This window comes from Ostrinia furnacalis, unplaced genomic scaffold (genome assembly GCF_004193835.3).
Source record: "Ostrinia furnacalis isolate ACB-3 unplaced genomic scaffold, ASM419383v2 OfSCF0191, whole genome shotgun sequence".
Classification (NCBI taxonomy): Eukaryota; Metazoa; Arthropoda; class Insecta; order Lepidoptera; family Crambidae; genus Ostrinia; species Ostrinia furnacalis.
The window spans coordinates 133,140-153,049 of record NW_021130430.1 but is presented as its reverse complement, the minus strand read 5'-3'; the positions used below and the strand labels follow the sequence as shown (position 1 = coordinate 153,049).

General features: G+C 37.6%; 1 protein-coding gene across 1 annotated transcript in view; it reads right to left on the bottom strand.

Moving 5' to 3' along the window:
• LOC114354450 (SH3 domain-binding protein 5 homolog) overlaps nt 1-19,910 on the bottom strand; it is a 93,983-nt gene continuing 74,073 nt past the window's right edge. The window contains exons 4-6 of the mRNA XM_028306843.1: nt 2,299-2,417; nt 1,569-1,652; nt 1-1,400 (exon numbers count right to left, since the gene is read on the bottom strand). Coding sequence (XP_028162644.1) covers nt 483-1,400; nt 1,569-1,652; nt 2,299-2,417 — 1,121 coding nt within the window. The 3' untranslated portion in view covers nt 1-482. The remainder of the gene's footprint in view (nt 1,401-1,568; nt 1,653-2,298; nt 2,418-19,910) is intronic.

Genomic DNA, 19,910 nt, shown 5'->3' with positions numbered 1-19,910 from the left:
AACGACAGTTGGGTACGTGCAACAAATAAATATTTGCGAGCGTTGTGTCGGTGGAGTGATATGGCGTCGACGTAAATCAGAATTACACTAAAATAAACTCTAAAGCCCGGTCCGTGAGCACGTAGAATTTTTAAGCTACCCATTATTACCCGAGCGATAAGGCTCGCGCGTAATTATATTGAATGGCACCCGCAGTGAGTGTGCAAGCGCGATAGCAACATAATTACGCGCGAGCGAGAGCGATAAGGATGGGTAGCTTGGGGTCATTGGACAAAATTCTACGTGCTAACGGACCAGATTATACACGAGTCAACAAGTGGAAAACAAGACAAACACTACTCTAACTAAACATTAAAAGAGTGAGCCTTTTTAGTTTTTATTCGATTTTTCTTTTTAAACTAACACATAGAAATTGACATCAATAAAAAATCCTAAGTGTGTCGCGACGAATAGCGATTCTACTCAGGCGATTCATAAGAAATTTAACTATTATCGCTGTCAGTGATCGTTGAACTGGTCATTCGAATGACGGGGTTCTGTGTGGAATCGCTGGAATCGCACTCCACCATCAGAATCTCGTCAGGACTCTCGTTTCTATCCGAATTGCTCTCGGTATACGTCCCAGTCGGAGACTTGTCTTCGATGACAGCTTTTAAATAAGACTCCCTATCCATAATGGCCGTGTCTCTGGCTAGAGCTAACACGTCGAGCGACATCATGCTCTTCGATTTCTCAGTCTTGCTTATCGGTGGATTCGAATTTTCGTACACCACCTCCCTGCTTATGGATTTGGTTCTATTCAAGTTCGTCTCGAATTTCCAACTGTCGCTAGGGGGTGGAGTGTGTTTGTTCCCAGTGTTAGTGCTCGTGGATGGAGCACTAGAATTTCTTGGGGACACTGCTGTGAATTTGGACCGCTTCTGCTGGTTATTTTCCTTCATCATAAGCAGCTGGTCGAGTTTGTTGATCGTTTCGTTCAGCTCCAATGCCCACGCTTCGTCTGTCTCGACGTCTTTTCTGTCGATTGGTTTTAGAGCTAGTTCCCTGACTCTCATTCTGAGTTCTTGAAGACTGGATTCTTCGTCGTGTTCAGGGTCTTTTGAGTCGTTTTCGTCGTGGATCGGGTCTCTTTCGGCTCCCACGCCTGGTTCTCTTGGTCCCACGGGTATCGTGTCTTTGCCGGGCGGGTATTCTCCTCTACGACGATGGATCTCTTCTGATATTTCTTCTAGAGCTTTAAGAGATTTCGAGTAGCGGAATTTGGCGTCGGCAATCAGACGCTGCAGCTTCTCAATTTTTTCGTTTTGCGTCTGCAGCTGCTCGTCGCATAGTTTCTTCTCTTCGAAGTAGAGACGTGACTTTATTATGTTGCGTTTCAAGTTATCTTCCAGTTGCACAACCTGTGACATTAAAATTGATTTTTTTAGTATACTAAACTGCATTGTGGAAAACCTTGGAGGAGGCCTTCGTCCAGCAGTGGACGTCATTTGGCTGAAACGAACGAACGATCTAAACTGCATAAATTGTAATTATTCTAATACTAGTTAAACATTGAAGTTTAATGATACCTTTTTTTCAGCTGCAATGTACGACGCTGCTTTCTTTTGATGTTCACGCCCACTTTCAGCTTTTCTTTTCTCAGCGTCCATGACCTAGAAACGTTAAATAAATTATCACATAGTTTCAGTAGATTTATTGGCAAATATGGCCACATTATTATGGCCTCATATGCTTAAGCCGGCTTTGACAATGTAAATTATTCAAATAAGCCCATAGCATACGAACCCCAAGGCATTACATCATCTTAACACACCTTATATGCTAATAATGGACAGCAGTTGTCTAAACTGAATACTTAATTTGTGTTTAAGACAATAATAGCGCCAATATCACGTTGTCCTTGAATAATAGTCATCGAAACGTAGGAAATCGACAATTATTCTTTCAAACGATTCTTTTCCGCACTTGCGTTACAGCAAAAAATTTCAAACGACCGTGTAAAACCAATCTAAAATTAGAACATCATATCAATTAAAGTGCGTCAATAAAATGGGCAATTTCGCTCACGGCTGACGTCCTTAAATATCATCAAATGGCTGGTATCACAATGATAGACTAATTTTCGTTGCAGTACTCTATTATTTATTTACTTTCATGTTTTTTTTTTATGACAAGGCAGGTATTTGACCGCAATCGCACCTGGTGTTTAGTGAGCAGTCTAGGATGGTACATATCTGCCCTGTAAGTGCCTCAAGGCGAGACTGCCTTGAATAATAATGTTGTCAGTGCGAGGGTTACCTTAATGATGGCATGGTTGAGCACCTCCTGCCAGTTGCTGTCGAACTGCCACTCGTCCTGCTTGCTCACGAAGCGCTGCTCTGCTAAAGTCACCGTCTCCTTTGCTGCTGCGTGCAGTTCTGTAAATGTATACAGGTGAGGTAAGAAAAATATTGAATGAGCGGTGTGTAATCAGAAATAAAAAAATATTTACTAACTAAGATGGTGTAGCGACCCAAAGTGAGTCTAAGCCTCCGACAATAAGAATCTCTACTCGGGTCTGTTTTGGGCCACTATGTCCAATGAAAAGGTGATTCAGGAATTAACGGTAAACTATACTATTGCTATAAGTATAAACTGAACAACGGAATACGAACTTATTCATAAAAATATCTCTGTACCATACAAATCTATCCCCACCGCGTATGATGCACAATTTGTACGGTACAGGTAAAACCTGCATGTAAACCACCCAGGCCATTTAATTGAAGTTTTCTTTTGCATGAATGTTTGCACTCAAAAATAATTAGTCCGTCACGTTATTTTGCTGTGTTAACCAGTAGACTTGACAGAAACTTGTCTATCATCAATCATCAGGCCAGACACGTTACATATTTATATTGTCCAGTTTATTTTTGTTTGACGCATTATTTGGGCTAATATTTGTAAGAATGTAATTTAATTAAACGGTTATTTTCAGTCTAGAAATCTGCTTGTTCGCACAATGTCTAAAACATAGTGGAAAGTAATTGGTCTAATAACTTTTGCTTTAAACACAAACTGATAAATAAGGTAGACCGAAAACCTGGGGGTAATAATGCACTTATTTTGATTTTGATTTATAAAACAGTTTTACATTAAAGTTGGTAAACAACTAAATCAAAGGTTACATACTAAGAGCTCATTAAAAATATTCAATAAAAGATTAAGTTTTAAACCAATACAACTAAAAGTGTTGTTTTCTTAACAGTGATAATTACCAAGAAGAAAATTTACAGCGACAAACCTTCAAACATAATGAAAAATCTAAACTAGGTCGTCTGGAAGACCTGCACCGTTGTACGAAGCATTTTCAGGTCAATTGCCTTAGCAGCCTTACTGAATCAGAAAGCTGAATTACATAACGGCGATTACAATCGTTAAAGCACGCGGTAATTATTGCATTAGCTATTTGGGCCAAAGACAAGGCCATAGATAAAAGGCCCAGCGTTTANTCCGCGACTGTACTGACGACAGCAGAACAAGCCAAAAAAAACTCAGTATAACTCATTTATTTCTGTAAGTAGGCTTTAAAAAAGCGCTTTTACACGTCCCAGTATTAACCCTACCACTGCTTCAGGACAATAAATGGGCCAGTGCTGAGAAGAAGCAGCGCAAGAAACTCAGACACTATTGTCAGCCTCTTTTTCATAGGTTTACAGGTTTTCAAAATACATAGTTATAAATATTTATGCGAGCTAGGCAGTTACGCATCCCAAACATTTTTATCTTTTAAATAATCATCGACTTTATAGTAAACATTGTGGCATCTTATGTAAGTTACAATAAGTGCTATTTTGCAGCGAAATGTGTATTCTGATGTGCTGTACTTCTGTGTATTCCGTATCTAATCTGAAATGTGTTTGTTTGTGTCAACGAATAGATTTAGTTGGTAAATGTTTTAATAGAGCTATTTGTACATTTCCTGGTACGTAATAGATTGTTTTCAAAAGTATTATGAGATAGTCATTTTTTTACCAGTCTGCTTGTATTTCGTACAAACTATTTTAAAAATGTATCACATTTGATCAAGTCTGACCAACTTTTTCAGGCCACACGAAAATATGAAAACAATGCCCATCAACCCGACTGTTCTTGCTGGAAAATAATACGAGACCAGTAAGAATTTCTGAAAACACCCACACCCACTGGTAAGTCAGAATTGACAGCATTACCGCAATAAATTGTAGATTTGCATTTAAATAAATTTGAAGGAGATCGAATGTTTCCATCGATCATTTATTGGTAGAAGATAAATAAAAGCCTCTTAGGTAGGTACTATTAATTTATTCTTAGGCATTGTAAAGATGTGTTTGCCGTAATAAAATGGCAAAAATGGAACGTTAGGTTGGATGCCTCATTTTCTGGTAAAACATTAGAGGTATTGCTCCTGCTGTGGTGACTAAATGACCTGATGATATTGAAAAATGGTGGACATCTAGGGTGTGACATCTAGTTCAAAACTACAAAATAAAATCAGCAGTGCCCTCGTCGTTTAATTCTAGATTTATTATTATTAATCTACCGGGTTCGACAGCACCCAGCCGAGCGTTGATAAGCGCCTTCCTGCCGCGGCCGAGGGCTCCAGTCCACTCGCATGCCGTCTAAATGCCTTTGCATACCGACCAAATTGCTTTATTGCGTCGCATAGTAACGTAACACCACGTTTGATAAGTAATACCTACTTAACTCCCGGTCAAGAGAAAACATGACTTCGCAATAGATCTAAAGATCCTTTTTATAGCGAGTCCCGCATTAGAATTTAAAAACCTACGAAAAACATATGGAATTTCATATTCCTTTGATGAGAAATACACGATACACAGCTTCCTCATAAACGAAATTTCATTCCTTTCAAGTATTCTTAGGGAGAAAAGATAGAGCCCTTCACGGGACAATTTGGTGGGCAGACTTTCAAAGGCTAAGCTCCAGTTTGGTTGTCAACCACGCATTGGAATGTTGCCATAATGATAAAATACTGGATTAAGGTTTCAGGGACACATTGTATTCTGGATTGCATTTAATTTCAGGGATTCGTTCGTTTTTCAGGGACTTTGGATCGTTGTTGATTAATCTTTTTCTATCATTGATTTTGATCACGTAGGTTACTGTAATAACGGCAACTGACGCGATAACCCTAGCTGGTAAATTATGACCAACTAATATGGCTCATAGAACTTTAATTTACTAAGTTGGAGGTCTAAATCAGCAAGCGTGACTTGATATGTACTGTTTATTGAGAAACACGATACCTGGAAACGTTTTCGCGAACCTATTACACAATGATATGAATATTCATACAAGCAATGATAGGGGGGCATATGGCCAGTTGATGGGCGGATTGCATAGTTATACAAATATCTACCTACTTGCTACTAATTTACACACACTTGGCGGTGTTTTATGAACCAAAAGGATACTGAGTTCCGGATGGAGAATCAGCCATATTCGTCTGACTTTTGTTGATTAGGTACAATTGACAAAGATATAGGATGTATTAAGTGCGGTCTAGTGTCTAGCAAGACAACTAACACCGTATTCACAAACGATGCTTGCTTAAGTGAAGCAGCATATCGAACGCACAGTTGACACGATGAATAGAGCTCTGTGATTGGTTCGTGTGTCACCCTGTGCGTCCACGCGCACTGTGAGACCTCATAGTAATTTTTGAATACGGGCGTAAGCATTCTTCTCTCTTGTTATTTAACCTTTACTTCCAGCCTTTTCCCAAAACCCAATTTCTGCCGTCAACTCTCCGCAGGCATTATCTACTATACTAATATTACAAAGCTGAAAAGTTTGTTTGTTTACTTGAACGCGCCAATCTCCGGAACTACTGGTCCGATTTGAAAAATTATTTCAGTGTTAGCCCATTTATCGCGGAAGGCTTTAGGCTATACAACATCACGCTACGATCAATAGGAGCAGAGCAACAATGAAAAATGTTGCGAAAACGGGTTTTCACGCGTACGAAGTCGCGGGCACAGCTAGTAAATTGATAAAAGCTTCCACAATTTCGCGATAACATTTGATTACACCCCTCAGTGGCGATCAGATGCGCCCGTGGCCCGACAACACCGCAATTGTGATGGATCGCCATCGCAGATTGAATATTTATCGGGCTTGAGATAACAGAACGCATTAACACAGTCATAAATCATAATACAGGGTGGCCAGGGAGTTGACGTTCAAAGCTAAAATTTAGATTCCTTACATCAAGGTGTATCTAAATCACCCCTATGTATGTTCTACGATTTTGCTTAGTTTAGTAGATAGAGTTAATTTTGTGATTTATCCTTAACTAATTAATGGTTGGTTTTTAATTTTTTTTCTCACTCTGGCGAACACTTGTAGTTTGTTTTTACTTACATTGTATGCTAGAGAGAAAAAAAACCAACGATAGGTGATAGTTAAGAATAAATTACAAAAGTAATATCTCCTAAACTAAGCAAAATCGGAGAACATATATGGGGGTGATTTAGATACATCTTGATGTAAGGAATCTAAATTTTAGCTTTGAACGTCAACTCCCTGGCCATCCTGTATACATACATATTGTGTATTTTTATAAGCTGCCTCTTTTACAAAGAGTCGTAAATGGATCAGTAGTTATTTCTACGAGATAGAAGTAAATATAAAATGTGACTGGCGTCCAAATTGTCCGGACTTTTTAAATTGAAGCCTGTAAATAATATTTATTTTTCAGTTATTAATGTATTAATTGTTATTATTAACATATATCATATAACAAACTTCACCAAACAAAGCGTAACGAATTCGATTACAAAGACATAAAAGCATAACTATTACAAGTTTTGTTTCCAAGAAAATACGAAGTTACATANGTCACAAGCACCTGTTTGATAAAACATAATTCTTAATTAAACATACATTTCTTATCAAAGACACAAACAATAATGTTCTTTTATTATTGTATTTGTTTGTAAAAACATGCGCAAACGCAATATAAACAAACTCGTCCTTCAGATAACCCATGACAGAGAACGTCATTCAGTTCAGGTTCACCAGGAGTACATACAGGGTGTCCCAAAATTAGCATGTCACACTAACACCGGAGGTAGATGATTAGTCGCTTCGAACAAGTATAATATATTTATTTTAAAATAATTAAAATTGGTCATATCTCATAACTCATGAAATTTTCAGGCTTGTTCGATGTATCTTATGCCCAGCTAGCTCTGGTGTCCGTGTGACATGCACATTTCGGACAGCCTGTATACAACGATATTGATGATGCTAATGCCCCTACTTCATCCAATGCAATGAGTTATTATTATTCGCGAAGGGTGCGCCTGCCATTCAAATTATTATGTGTATATTTACACGGCATTGTTTTTCGAATAGTGGTTCATATTATCTGCTAAATGGATACTGCTCTATTTATCTGCATACGGGTATGTAGGATAAAAAATGTTTGTCTGGTTGCACATTAGCGAAGGCCTGATAAATGCCATAATGCGGGTACAAGTAGTAATCTAGAATAGCATAGGAAATCTTACAAAACAGTTTTTGTATCCTAATGGTTCAAGAATACGACACCAGAAATATTCCTTATTCAATAGCTCAATTCTCAATATACCTGTGGTTTTAGTAAAGTAGAATAGGACCCCTCTTCCCGTAAATGACGTAAAAGGCGACCAGGGCACAAAATTAAATAATGAATCCCTAAGGAGCTGGCCAGGGTATGAGTGTGATTGCTCTATTTGCCTCTGGTAAAATCAGAGGGCTGACGGAACACGTTTCAGAACACTGCATGTTATTTGATGAAAAGAGGGCACATGAAGAGTTATTTGGGATTGTTGATTGAGCGAAACTTGAGGCCCATTTCAACAAACAGACGATCCAGAACCGATCCGCCTAGAGACGCATGATACGGAAGGCCGACCCCAAATAAAATGGAAAAGGGCCATAGGCGCGGATCCACCGTTGTGGGCACTGTGGGCATGCCCACAACCCTAATTTGCTTGTTTTAATTATCGTCTATTATAAGATCGATAGGCTGATGATAAAAACGGCTGACTGATGAGCCTTTAAAAAATCGAGCGTGATTTGGAACACAGCCGTTCCACTGAAACGCCGCCGCCACCGACCACTTGANTATCTCATGACTCATGAAATTTTCAGGCTTGTTCGATGTATCTTATGCCCAGCTAGCTCTGGTGTCCGTGTGACGTGCACATTTTGGGACAGCATGTATACAACGATATTTATGATTCTAATACCCCTACTTCATCCAATGCAATGAGTTATTATTATTCGCGAAGGGTGCGCCTGCCATTCAAATTATTATGTGTGTATTTACACGGCATTGTTTTTCGAATAGTGGTTCATATTATCTGCTAAATGGATACTGCTCTATTTATCTGCATACGGGTATGTAGGATAAAAAATGTTTGTCTGGTTGCACATTAGCGAAGGCCTGATAAATGCCATAATGCGGGTTCAAGTAGTAGTCTCGAATAGTATAGGAAATCGTACAAAACAGTTTTTGTATCCTAATGGTTCAAAAATACGACACCAGAAATATTCCTTAATCAATAGCTCTATTCTCAATATTACCAGTGGTTTTAGCAAAGTAGAATATGATCCCTCTTCCCGTAAATGACGTAAAAGGTGACCAAGGCACAAATAATGGAAACCATTAATCCCTAAGGAGCTGGCCAGGGTATGAGTGTAATTGCTATCAAAATTTTCTTTATTTGTTTAGACTAATTAAATTAGTATTTGCAAATCGTCAAATGCTCTTAAGGAGCCTATACATGTCTCATTCTTTTTTTGCCCTACCAGCGCTTCGAGACAAACATTTGGCAAGTGCTGAGAAGAAGCGCTGCAACAAACCCAGTCACCACTGTCTGGCCGGTTTAAAAATATAAAAAATTAGGAAGTTACAATACATTCAGAAGGAAGTTACTTAACACCCGCTCCCGTTGATAGAAGGTGGCCTTTAAGACGCCCATCTAGCACGAGACCGCGTGGCAGTTTTGAATATATTTCTTTAGTGCCGTGCTAATTTCTAGGTTAATTGTTGCGTTTTGATACAATATATTTTATGTCAGGTATATCTTTCCTTGACCAGTCCCCGAAGGCAGCGCCTGTTCACAGACATGACGTGTGAACAAGCCATCGCTTCACTCGACCATATCATAGGGAATGTAACGGCCCGCCTCACACGCCACTACCCCAGAGTCTTCAAAGATGCCCAAGTCAACAAACAGACGACCAAGAACCGAGCCGCCTGGATACGCATGATACGGAAGGCCGACCCCAAATAAAATGGGAAAGGGCCTGAAGGGCCAGGAAGAGAAGTTGATTTAGCGAGACTACTGCCTCTAACTGCACTGTAAAACTGGCCTCCATTAATTTAGCGCGAGTTAATGTTATTTCAACTAGAGCTATCTAGTTCGCTGTTAGGCACCTTTAGGTGTGATCTCATGCTGTTTGTATTTGGTAGTTCACAAAGTTGTCACAATGAGTGGAAAAGATATTGAATAGAGGAAAAAAATATCAAACAATATCTTATCAAAGATAAACGAAGAAAAAGGAAGTAGTGAATTACAAAAAGGGCAGATCAGGAAATTTTAACAAAGACTGTAAATAATTAATTTATTAGTCATCATGACGCGTACAAACATCGGTTACAAAATAACAGTTTTCAATTGAACAAACCAACGTGTATATCCCTCTTGATTGGGCAGATTTTACTTTAATAAAGCACGCTTTTCACGTTTAATAAGCTCTATTCACGCGCATTTTGGTTTGCCCAAAAAATTTAAATAATTTAGATCCATAAACGTGTACTGTCTAAGGCCCAGTTTTTTTATTCTTAGTTAAAATAACTAATTGTAAAATTTTGCTACTAATGGTTAAATATTCCTGGACCCTGACCTGACCCCGGTAACGCAGGTGGCAGGCAGGTGACTGAAGCTCAGTGCGAGCGAGCATTTGCGCCCTTATTGAATATTTATAACTCTCTATACAAACATGTCTTCAGACGATGACTTCGGCTTTGGATCGCCAATTTCTGGCACACCATTACCTACACCGCCTAAGGCAGCCGCTCCTAGGAACGCCAAAAAGGCTGATTCCAAGAAAACCATATCCCTACCACCATCTAAGGCTAGCAGCCGTCTCGAACGTGCACTAGAGCTCATAGATCGGATCAAGTGGGCTGCGGACCAGAGTCACAATCTACGATCCGATCTCAAAGAGACCATCTTGCTGTGTACGTCAGAGCTAACTAAGGTCGTATCCGAAGATCAGTTGGAGCTAANCGACTTCCTCACGGTAACATGCTGCCACAAATGTCATCAGTACGGCCACCCGGAAAAGTATTGTAGGGCAACAGAGGTGGTATGCGCGTCGTGCGGAGGTAGCGGGCATGCTTCAGCAGCGTGCAAGGAGACGGTGCAGCGGTGCNTTATGTTTACTATCTAAAAATATAAACACAATATTGCTTTACAGATGGTAGATAAACAAAATTAAGCACGAGCTACACATTTAATAATAATTAAATAACGCATTTAATAAATACAATTATTAGCTATTAAAATTATAATCAAATAATTACCTATGTTTTTTTCATAAATTTACTGTAGATATAGCCAAGATTTAATTATACTAATCAAAATAATAGACGAATTAACTATGTTACGGGTGCGCTGACAAGGCTTTCACTAAAGATTTTTCAGTGAGCAATAAACGTATACGAAAGTGAGCGCGTTTCTCAAACGAGCTGTCAAAACTGTCAAAGTTGTAACTCACACTCGCGATTTATGAGTGATGGTAATTTACGAGCTCGCTTTCGTTTGCTAAAGATGCCACAGATTAAAATTTAAAAATACCAATAACATAAAAGAGTTCCTGTACCTACAGGAACTGATTAATTAAATAATATTATTTTAATTATTTCAGACTTGTATGTACCTACATTAAGCAATAAATCATTCATTTTTCATCCCCTCCCCACCCCACTGTTTTTAGGGTTCCGTGGTACTGACAAGAAACCTTTATAGTTTCGATATGTCTGTCTGTCTGTCTGTCCGAGGTTTGGCTTGGAAACTATTGGAAACTAGGGAGCTGTAATTTTGCGGAGGTTTGAAAACTAAACTGTTGGCGTGAAAAATCTGGAAAAATTCGTAATAATACTGCTTTTCATGAAATTTCAAGGAAAACTATAACGGTTAAAATACATCACTTAGTTCAATAGTAATAGTCATTTGACTCATGTATCATAAAATTTCTTAGAAGAAAATATAAAAAGTGACTTTAGATGAAGTAATTACTTGCTTCTGAAATATACTGTGGTAACGNTTAAACAAAATAATTAAAAAAATATACTGTTGGCAATTTTTTTTTCATATTTAGAATTAAATTAAAAAATAATGTCTTAGGCATTTTTTTCCTAAAATAATGATGATATTGATGCTTTTTTTTCCGTTCCTCTAAATCTGCCGGTGTGTGTAAATATGACGTTTGCTAACGAATAAGGTTTTGCTTGTTTATTTTTCTACCCCATCAATGCAATGCAATGATGACATTGACCAATTGACAACAGTTTTTTTTATTTAATAGAAATAATAATGGCAGCTTGAACCAACAAGAAGGTTTTAGTTTATCAATCATAATAGTCTTCTTGACAAGATTAATCGTCAAACAACTTTGATCTGAATAATTTTGAACTTTACTGACGAACAGTTAAAGATTATTTTCTCTAACTCGAGATTATTCTGTAACATAGTTTCAAAAGGTAATATGTGCTCGCGATTCGTTGAAGGAATCAATTTGAAAACTGACGAACCTTTTCATTCCGTGACTGTACCTACATTAAGCAATAAATCATTCATTTTTCATCCCCTCCCCACCCCACTGTTTTTAGGGTTCCGTGGTACTGACAAGAAACCTTTATATAGATGACCCACGCTGTACCTCTAGTAGGAAAAACTTTCAAGTTCGTTTCGTTGCGTATTCAAAGTGTCATCGAAAAATTTTGTATGAAAAATTAAACAGCGCCCCCTATATTATAGCCGCCCTAGGGGGCGCTGTTTAATTTTTCATACAAAATTTTTCGATGACACTTTGAATACGCAACGAAACGAACTCGAAAGTTTTTCCTACTAGAGGTACTGAACTGTCCCACCAAACTCAATGACAGGGGGGCGCTACCATCGTTCAACTATATAGTTTCCAACATGGCAAAAATCTGAACCAGCGATCCGGTATTGACGGTGGCGCCCCACTGTCAATGTCATCGACAGGACAGTCCAGTATTTTGGAACTATAGTTTCGATATGTCTGTCTGTCAGTCTGTCCGAGGTTTGGCTTGGAAACTATTGGAAACTAGGGAGCTGTAATTTTGCGGAGGTTTGAAAACTAAACTGTTGGCGTGAAAAATCTGGAAAAATTCGTAATAATACTGCTTTTCATGAAATTTCAAGGAAAACTATAACGGTTAAAATACATCACTTAGTTCAATAGTAATAGTCATTTGACTCATGTATCATAAAATTTCTTAGAAGAAAATATAAAAAGTGACTTTAGATGAAGTAATTACTTGCTTCTGAAATATACTGTGGTAACCNTTCAATAGTAATAGTCATTTGACTCATGTATCATAAAATTTCTTAGAAGAAAATATAAAAAGTGACTTTAGATGAAGTAATTACTTGCTTCTGAAATATACTGTGGTAACGATGGACAACTACGGAACCCTACATTGCGCGTGGCAAGACACGCACTTGGACAATTTTTAGTAAGTTTCATTTAATTTTCTGCAATGAATGTTAAAAATCTATAAGCTAGCTAAACACCAAATAAAATCAATTCCACTTACTGCTGCATAAATGTAACCATCATTATAAATTGTGACGATGATGACAAGCATCATTTTTATTATTATTATTTAATTATAATAAATTAAAAAAAAATTGCAATGCCCGCCTAAAANTAAATTCCTCTTACTGCTCCATAAATGTAACCATCATTATAAATTGTGACGATGATGACAAGCATCATTTTTATTATTATTATTTAATTATAATAAATTAAAAAAAAAATTGCAATGCCCGCCAAAAACTTCTGCAAACTCACACAATAATTTTCAAAATGGCGCATTTGATATATTATAACCAGCACAAATATGATAGACAGCCGCTTTAATTAAATAACACTGAATGTGAATGTCATTTTATTTCGTTGATTTATCGCAGGATACCAACACTAAGAAAAAATAATGATCGGAATTCTTGGTGAGCAAACGCGTATCTAATGGTATGCTTGCAAGAAAGGATTTTTTTCCTGGCGGCTTGGTGACTGGAATTGAACCGCCACCGGTGCAGACGGAGACGATGGTGAATTGTCTGCACGTGGAAAAGAGGTTGTCCGGCTTGCAGAAATTTATATAANGCCAAAAACTTCTGCAAACTCACACAATAATTTTCAAAATGGCGCGTTTGATATATTATAACCAGCACAAATATGATAGACAGCCGCTTTAATTAAATAACACTGAATGTGAATGTCATTTTATTTCGTTGATTTATCGCAGGATACCAACACTAAGAAAAAATAATGGTCGCAATTCTTGGTGAGCAAACGCGTATCTAATGGTATGCTTTGATGGCAACTCGCACTCGCTCGCATACTGTCTACGATGCGTTTAAAGTCAACTCGGTATACGAGATCGTAAAGTCATTCTGACAGAGTTAACAAACTCACACTAAGCACTCTGGCCACAATGGAATGAATTTTTAAACTCTAACGAGTATTTATTTGGTCTTAAACGAAAAGAATTGACACCTGCCACCTCTATCGGTTTAAAAAAAAGAATTTCAATTTTAAATTGGGGGTCTAGACAAAGTGCAAATTACAATCGCAAACCAGTTGAAAAGTGGTCGAAAAGCCCCTTTTTTGAATGGAGTTATGACGGATTCGATTTTCGATTCGATCAAAAAGTACGTTTTGTCTAGGGGGGCAGGAATCGCAAGTGATTCTAAAATCAAACTTTGGCATCTAGACAAATGTAGGTAGCATTTTTGATAGGTTAAATTTCGGAGTCGTTTTGCTACGTCCATAATTGATAATTATCTTCAAGAACTGAATGCATTTAGTTAGACATTAGTTATTAGTAGATTTTAAACTCAATGCACTTAGACATTACGAGTAGGTATTTGTTATTGATTTTGAGTCCGGTGACTTTGTGACGTAGAGTGGTCGTATCGATTCGAAACCGAATGCTACATTATCTACACTTACTGAACCTACAAGTACCTACTTAAGAAAATCACACAAAAATCCACTAAAATCTGCACACATCCTTACGAAAGTAACAACCATTACGTTTCTTTGTTCTGTGTTCCATTGAGTATTATACCGTAGAGACGACACGTCAAGTGAAACACTAAAGCATCTTAAGCAGTTGTAATAGGGGTGGTTTTTAAACAAAAACGTATATTCTGATCCGCTGTCGGTGCCTTCGTAAAGGAGTTTGCTCAACGCGGTTAATGAATGCGAGGCTACAGCGCGGTAATGAATGTTTGCGAGCAGAACACTGCTCACAACAATGGTGTTGCGGCGAGGATATTATGTCGTTGCTAGATGTGGCTTAGACGAAAAACAAATGACTAGAAAAAAAGCCACACACGGTACTCAATTAGGTAATTTGAATTTAGAATCATGTTTAGGGCTTTATTCCCTTTTGTTTTTATCTTGAGAAATTGTTTTTTTGGGACAAGTGACAAAAGAGTTTAATTTTGGAGGCTACATTTTAGAACTACTAATTGATAAGTGACTTAAAGTGTTGCTAGATACTGCTTAATGTTCTAAAAGCTTACAATTTGTATTTTTTGATGAATATTGGGATGACTAGTACGCGCTAAGTGCCTTCTTTTATGGAGATTATCAATAAATTACACAATTTTAGACCAATTATGGTTTACAACACTATGGTCACCAAAAGCAACAAGAAGCATATTGTATCAAACAGATTGTTAAAAAAAGAAACTATTAAATTTCTTCGTTGTGTCATTGTGAATGTCAGTTAAAATAAATAACGTCGAAGTTATTCCTACAATTGCTTGCGATTTACTTATTGTTGCCAAAAACGATGACATATGACGCAAATGCTTTCACAGTGTCATCGGAATGCGAGTGCAAATGCCCAGACAAGCACGTCAAGCTTGACACTGTAGGGTCTTATTGCTTTGTAATAGGGTTCAGTTTGCAACAGAAATACATTGTCTGGTGTGTATTAGTATGTGCTTTATTAATTAGTTGGAAATAACGTGTTGGCAGCCTTTGATCTGTCTGCTAGACTGGCGACAAACAGGTGTAAGTTATGGCAGTGAGAATCGATAGATTATGAGTGTGCTATAATGTATATAGGGTGTTATGGGATTTAGGAACTTAATGATAAGATAAATGGGTAGATTACGTGGATAGACTTGACAATAGGTAAAGTCTATGTAAACCTACGTTTGACTGCAAAATGAAGTTATTTCAACGTTATTAAAATCCAGATAATGGATTTTTTGTATTTACATTATTACAATTTTTAAAACTCTTTTTACATGTCTGGTTTATGTTGTACGTTGTCATTTTCAAGCAAAAAGAGACGAATTAAAGACCAAAAACGGATTTTAATAATAAATAAAAATCTAGATGAAAAAAAGAATCCAAAGAATCACAATAAGGAATGCAAACCTTTTTGAATGAATTAAAAAATCGATAAAAAAAATTTTTTCTTTCTGTTTTAAAATTGCCGTACCCAGCCAGCATCCATTCCTTTGCCCAACGTTATACCCATTACACTCAGCATACCCCCCGGCAGTTTCGGTCCGTACCTACGCATCCATGAATTTGAAAAAAGAATTAATTTTTTTTTCTTATTTTATTAAATACTAGCTGACCCGGCGAACTTTGTTCCGCCTTTTTAATATAATAAGCAGACTTTTTTTTTAATTTCGAACGGGATAAAAAGTATCCTATGTCCTTCTCCTGGCTCTAAACTACCTCCCTGACAATTTTCAGCTAAATCGGTTCAGACGTTCTTGAGTTATAAGTGGAGTAACTAACACGACTTTCTTTTATATATATTATAGATTTGCCGTATCCAGCCAGCGTCAATTCCTTTGCGACGTTATACCCACTCAGCGTCAGCATACCCCGGAGGTCCTACGCACGTAACGTTTGCTCTGTACTCGCTATTACACTACATTCTAGAACAGAAACAACTGCCGCTCGCTTGTTGGTATCACTTGTTTTGCTTAATGTAAATAGGTGTAGGTAGTACCTTAGTTTATGTTTACTTAAAGTTGTGAGGTAAATGTTTGATGTGCCTTCTACTCGCCAACTATAGTGAAAAGAAGGGTTATAATTTCAGCAGACTTTGTAGGTAGGTTGGTTGCAGTCGTAGCAAACAAATATTCTTTACAAACTTAGGGGAAAGTCTTGTATATTGGACCAGCTGTTAAAGCAATTTTAAAGAATAATATTCTTCAATTTAGCAGCCGGTCCAATATACCCGACTTTCCCTTCCTTTCCTTTTATTTTATTACCAAAAATATAAGAATGATTTTATACAATGCTATATTTTTATTCCATATTTTACTCTTTATATTTCCGCCAAAAGTTAACCTATGTCCTACTTCAACAATCTTTTCTCTATTAAGTAGAATAGATAGTTCTGATTGCTTCATTACCAACATTGTTACTACGAGTATTTACAACTCAATCTATACCGCAATATCAATAACTTTAGCAACGTAGAATATAAAATGTCGCAGGCAGAATGTAAACTCGGTTATTTTATGGAACGCCCAGGGTCGTAAAGAGGAGCACTCACGGCGGGAAATTGATTTTGTAATGCTTTTCGATTTTCCCCGACCCATGGAATGTCCACAAAGGAAATTCGCTTCTATGCTATAAACATACTCAACTCACTTAATAGCAGTTACCTAATAATATTTCTTCCTCAAAAATATTTAGGTACCTAAGTAATCATTTTCAGAGGTCTCCCAGTGCGCGTGGATGCACAGGGTGACATACGAACCAATCACAGAGCTCTATTCAACGCTGTGCGTTCGATTTGCTGCTTTACTTATGCAAGCATCGTGTCTGAATACGGGCGTTAGTGTGAGTTTACATCTAACGTCCTGATTCTCTTCATAAATTTGTTACGAAGAGAGCAAAAATAAAAAGCCGTATTGCGTTTGTTCGAAACTCTGACATCTTTTTAATTCCTGTCCTTGACAAAAATATGTATGTGAAAATTTTAGTTCTTGAAAGTATCCGTTAGGGGCGCTGTAAAATCCGTCATAAATTTAATGTCATTTTTCGCTAGTGACGACGTATGATGTAGACCAGATGTAGGCCAGTGGTTCAGTGGAATGAAACTTCAGATATCACTCGGATTACGCAAATATGTCATCAGTAAAGATTCCGTTTCTTGACTCATAATATGGTTTATAGAAATTGTGTAAAACCCTGAAAAGGTATTTTTGAGGCCGCTAAAGTTGTGTTTGTCAAAAAAATCCGACATTTAGAGCTTCATTTAAGCAGTGGCTGCCGTAAATAAAGTCATGAGTTTCGAGATTGGGCGGTGGCTCCAATTTTTATTCGTCGTATCAAACGGAATCGGTGTCTTGGTGGGTCTCCTCACGAAGTAGTCCAAGGGCTAGGATGTATAGTTATTTTTGCCTTCTTTTAAAAAATATATTTTACTTTAATTTAAAATTTTACTAGTATGCACTTAAAAATACTCATTTCCTCGCTAATCTATGTATACAGGTGAATATAAGTTAAGTTTGGAGGTAACCTCTAGAATCTAGAATCTAAGATGCCAGCCACGTCTTTTTGATTTTCAGCATTTTTTCAAACAGCAGTAACTCCACAAAAGCAACAAATTCTTGCTAACAAAAGAAATCTTTATTCTATGCTTGATTTGAAAATATTTCTCGAATAAATGTAATCTGAAATTGACGAAATACTTAAAAGAGTGATAATAAATTTTACTAGCCTGGCTCTTCAACTACCAGCGCACGAAGTGAATCGAGCATAAAAAAATATTCGCGCCAAAACGAAATGTCAAATGTTGAGCACAGATTATATCTGCAATTACTTTTTCTTTTTCGGCACTCGATACATTTTATCGGCCAGTCAGACACGAAAATTTATTGATTTGGGATTTTGTGTAAGGTCGCTCGTATTATGATTTTACAATATCTCGTTGAAAATCGATAATACCGTATGTTATGCTGATACAAATGGAGATTTCTTTTTTGAACATATTGATTTTTATTTCCATAACATATTTTACCGTATACCTACGTTGAAAGTTTAAAAAAATAAAAACCCTTTTGAACACAACCTTAATAAGTCTGTATTATAAGAAATCAGATTTTGACTATTGAGCAATTCGAAACAAATTAAACTTTTCCATCGGCTCCCTTTTCTATGCTAAGTAATCAAAGGCAAGTTAAAAGTTTAACTAATTAACCTAACCGTTTATAAAGCAAGAAAGGTTCTAACTTTATAAGGGATCTTAAAGGGACCGACAAAGAACATTTCTTGACCGTTTAATGTAAGCACTAAACCGCTTATTAAAGGCAGGTGCAACATCTATTCGAGGTAACAATTTTATGTGTATAGTATTTATTTGCATTTAAGGTAAAGAGATTCCCTACTTTACTTGTAAACTTTTATCTTTTTACCGTCATATCTCTGACCAGTGAGATCCTCAACTATTAAAAAGAAAACAAATTAATGTTTCGTTAACGAAAAAAAAGTAGGTACTAGGTATGTCAATAAAATTGGAACTGGCTGAGAACAATTTTGTAATAAAAAAGCCTAATATAACTACGAGTAAATGTTTTTCTAATCTGATGCAACAAAATTATTACAGAGGGGATCCCCCCACTGAGTGCGTCCACGTTCGCGATCCCTGGACCCTGACCTGACCCCGGTAACGCAGGTGGCAGGCAGGTGACTGAAGCTCAGTGCGAGCGAGCATTTGCGCCCATATTGAATATTTATAACTCTCTATACAAACATGTCTTCAGACGATGACTTCAGCTTTGGGTCGCCAATTTCTGGCACACCATTACCTACACCGTCTAAGGCAGCCGCTCCTAGGAACGCCAAAAAGGCTGATTCCAAGAAAACCATATCCCTACCACCATCTAAGGCTAGCAGCCGTCTCGAACGTGCACTAGAGCTCATAGATCGGATCAAGTGGGCTGCGGACCAGAGTCACAATCTACGATCCGATCTCAAAGAGACCATCTTGCTGTGTACGTCAGAGCTAACTAAGGTCGTATCCGAAGATCACTTGGAGCTAAGCTCTACCATCCCTCCTACCGAGTCAGCGGATACTGTCGCAGCCTTGTGTCAGGCCGTACGCGAAGAGATGGCCAAGTTTATTCCTCCCACACCTGCAGCACCAGTCACAACAACGAGATTTACCTACGCGGATGCGATACGTATTCCATCGACAGCAACACGTAAGGCGGTCGCCCACATGGAGCCGCCCAAAACCAAGCCAGCCATAATCATAGAAGNAGTCATCCATATAAAGGTTGTTCTGTAATGCTTTGGCTGCCTCTGGATATCTGTGAGCTTCATCTTTCGCTAACTGTTGCATGGTCATGAGGGCTAGAAATGGAGCGGCTTTTGTTCCATAAGTAACCGTGGTTAATTGAAACTCTTGAAGTGGTTTATTTGGCGAATCTCTCCATATGATTTTCTGGTATCGCTGATCATCTTCATTTATGAGGATTTGTCTGTACATTTTTTCTGCGTCCGCTACATATCCTATTTTATATTGTCTCCATTTAATTATTACTGAAAGGAGGTCATGTTGT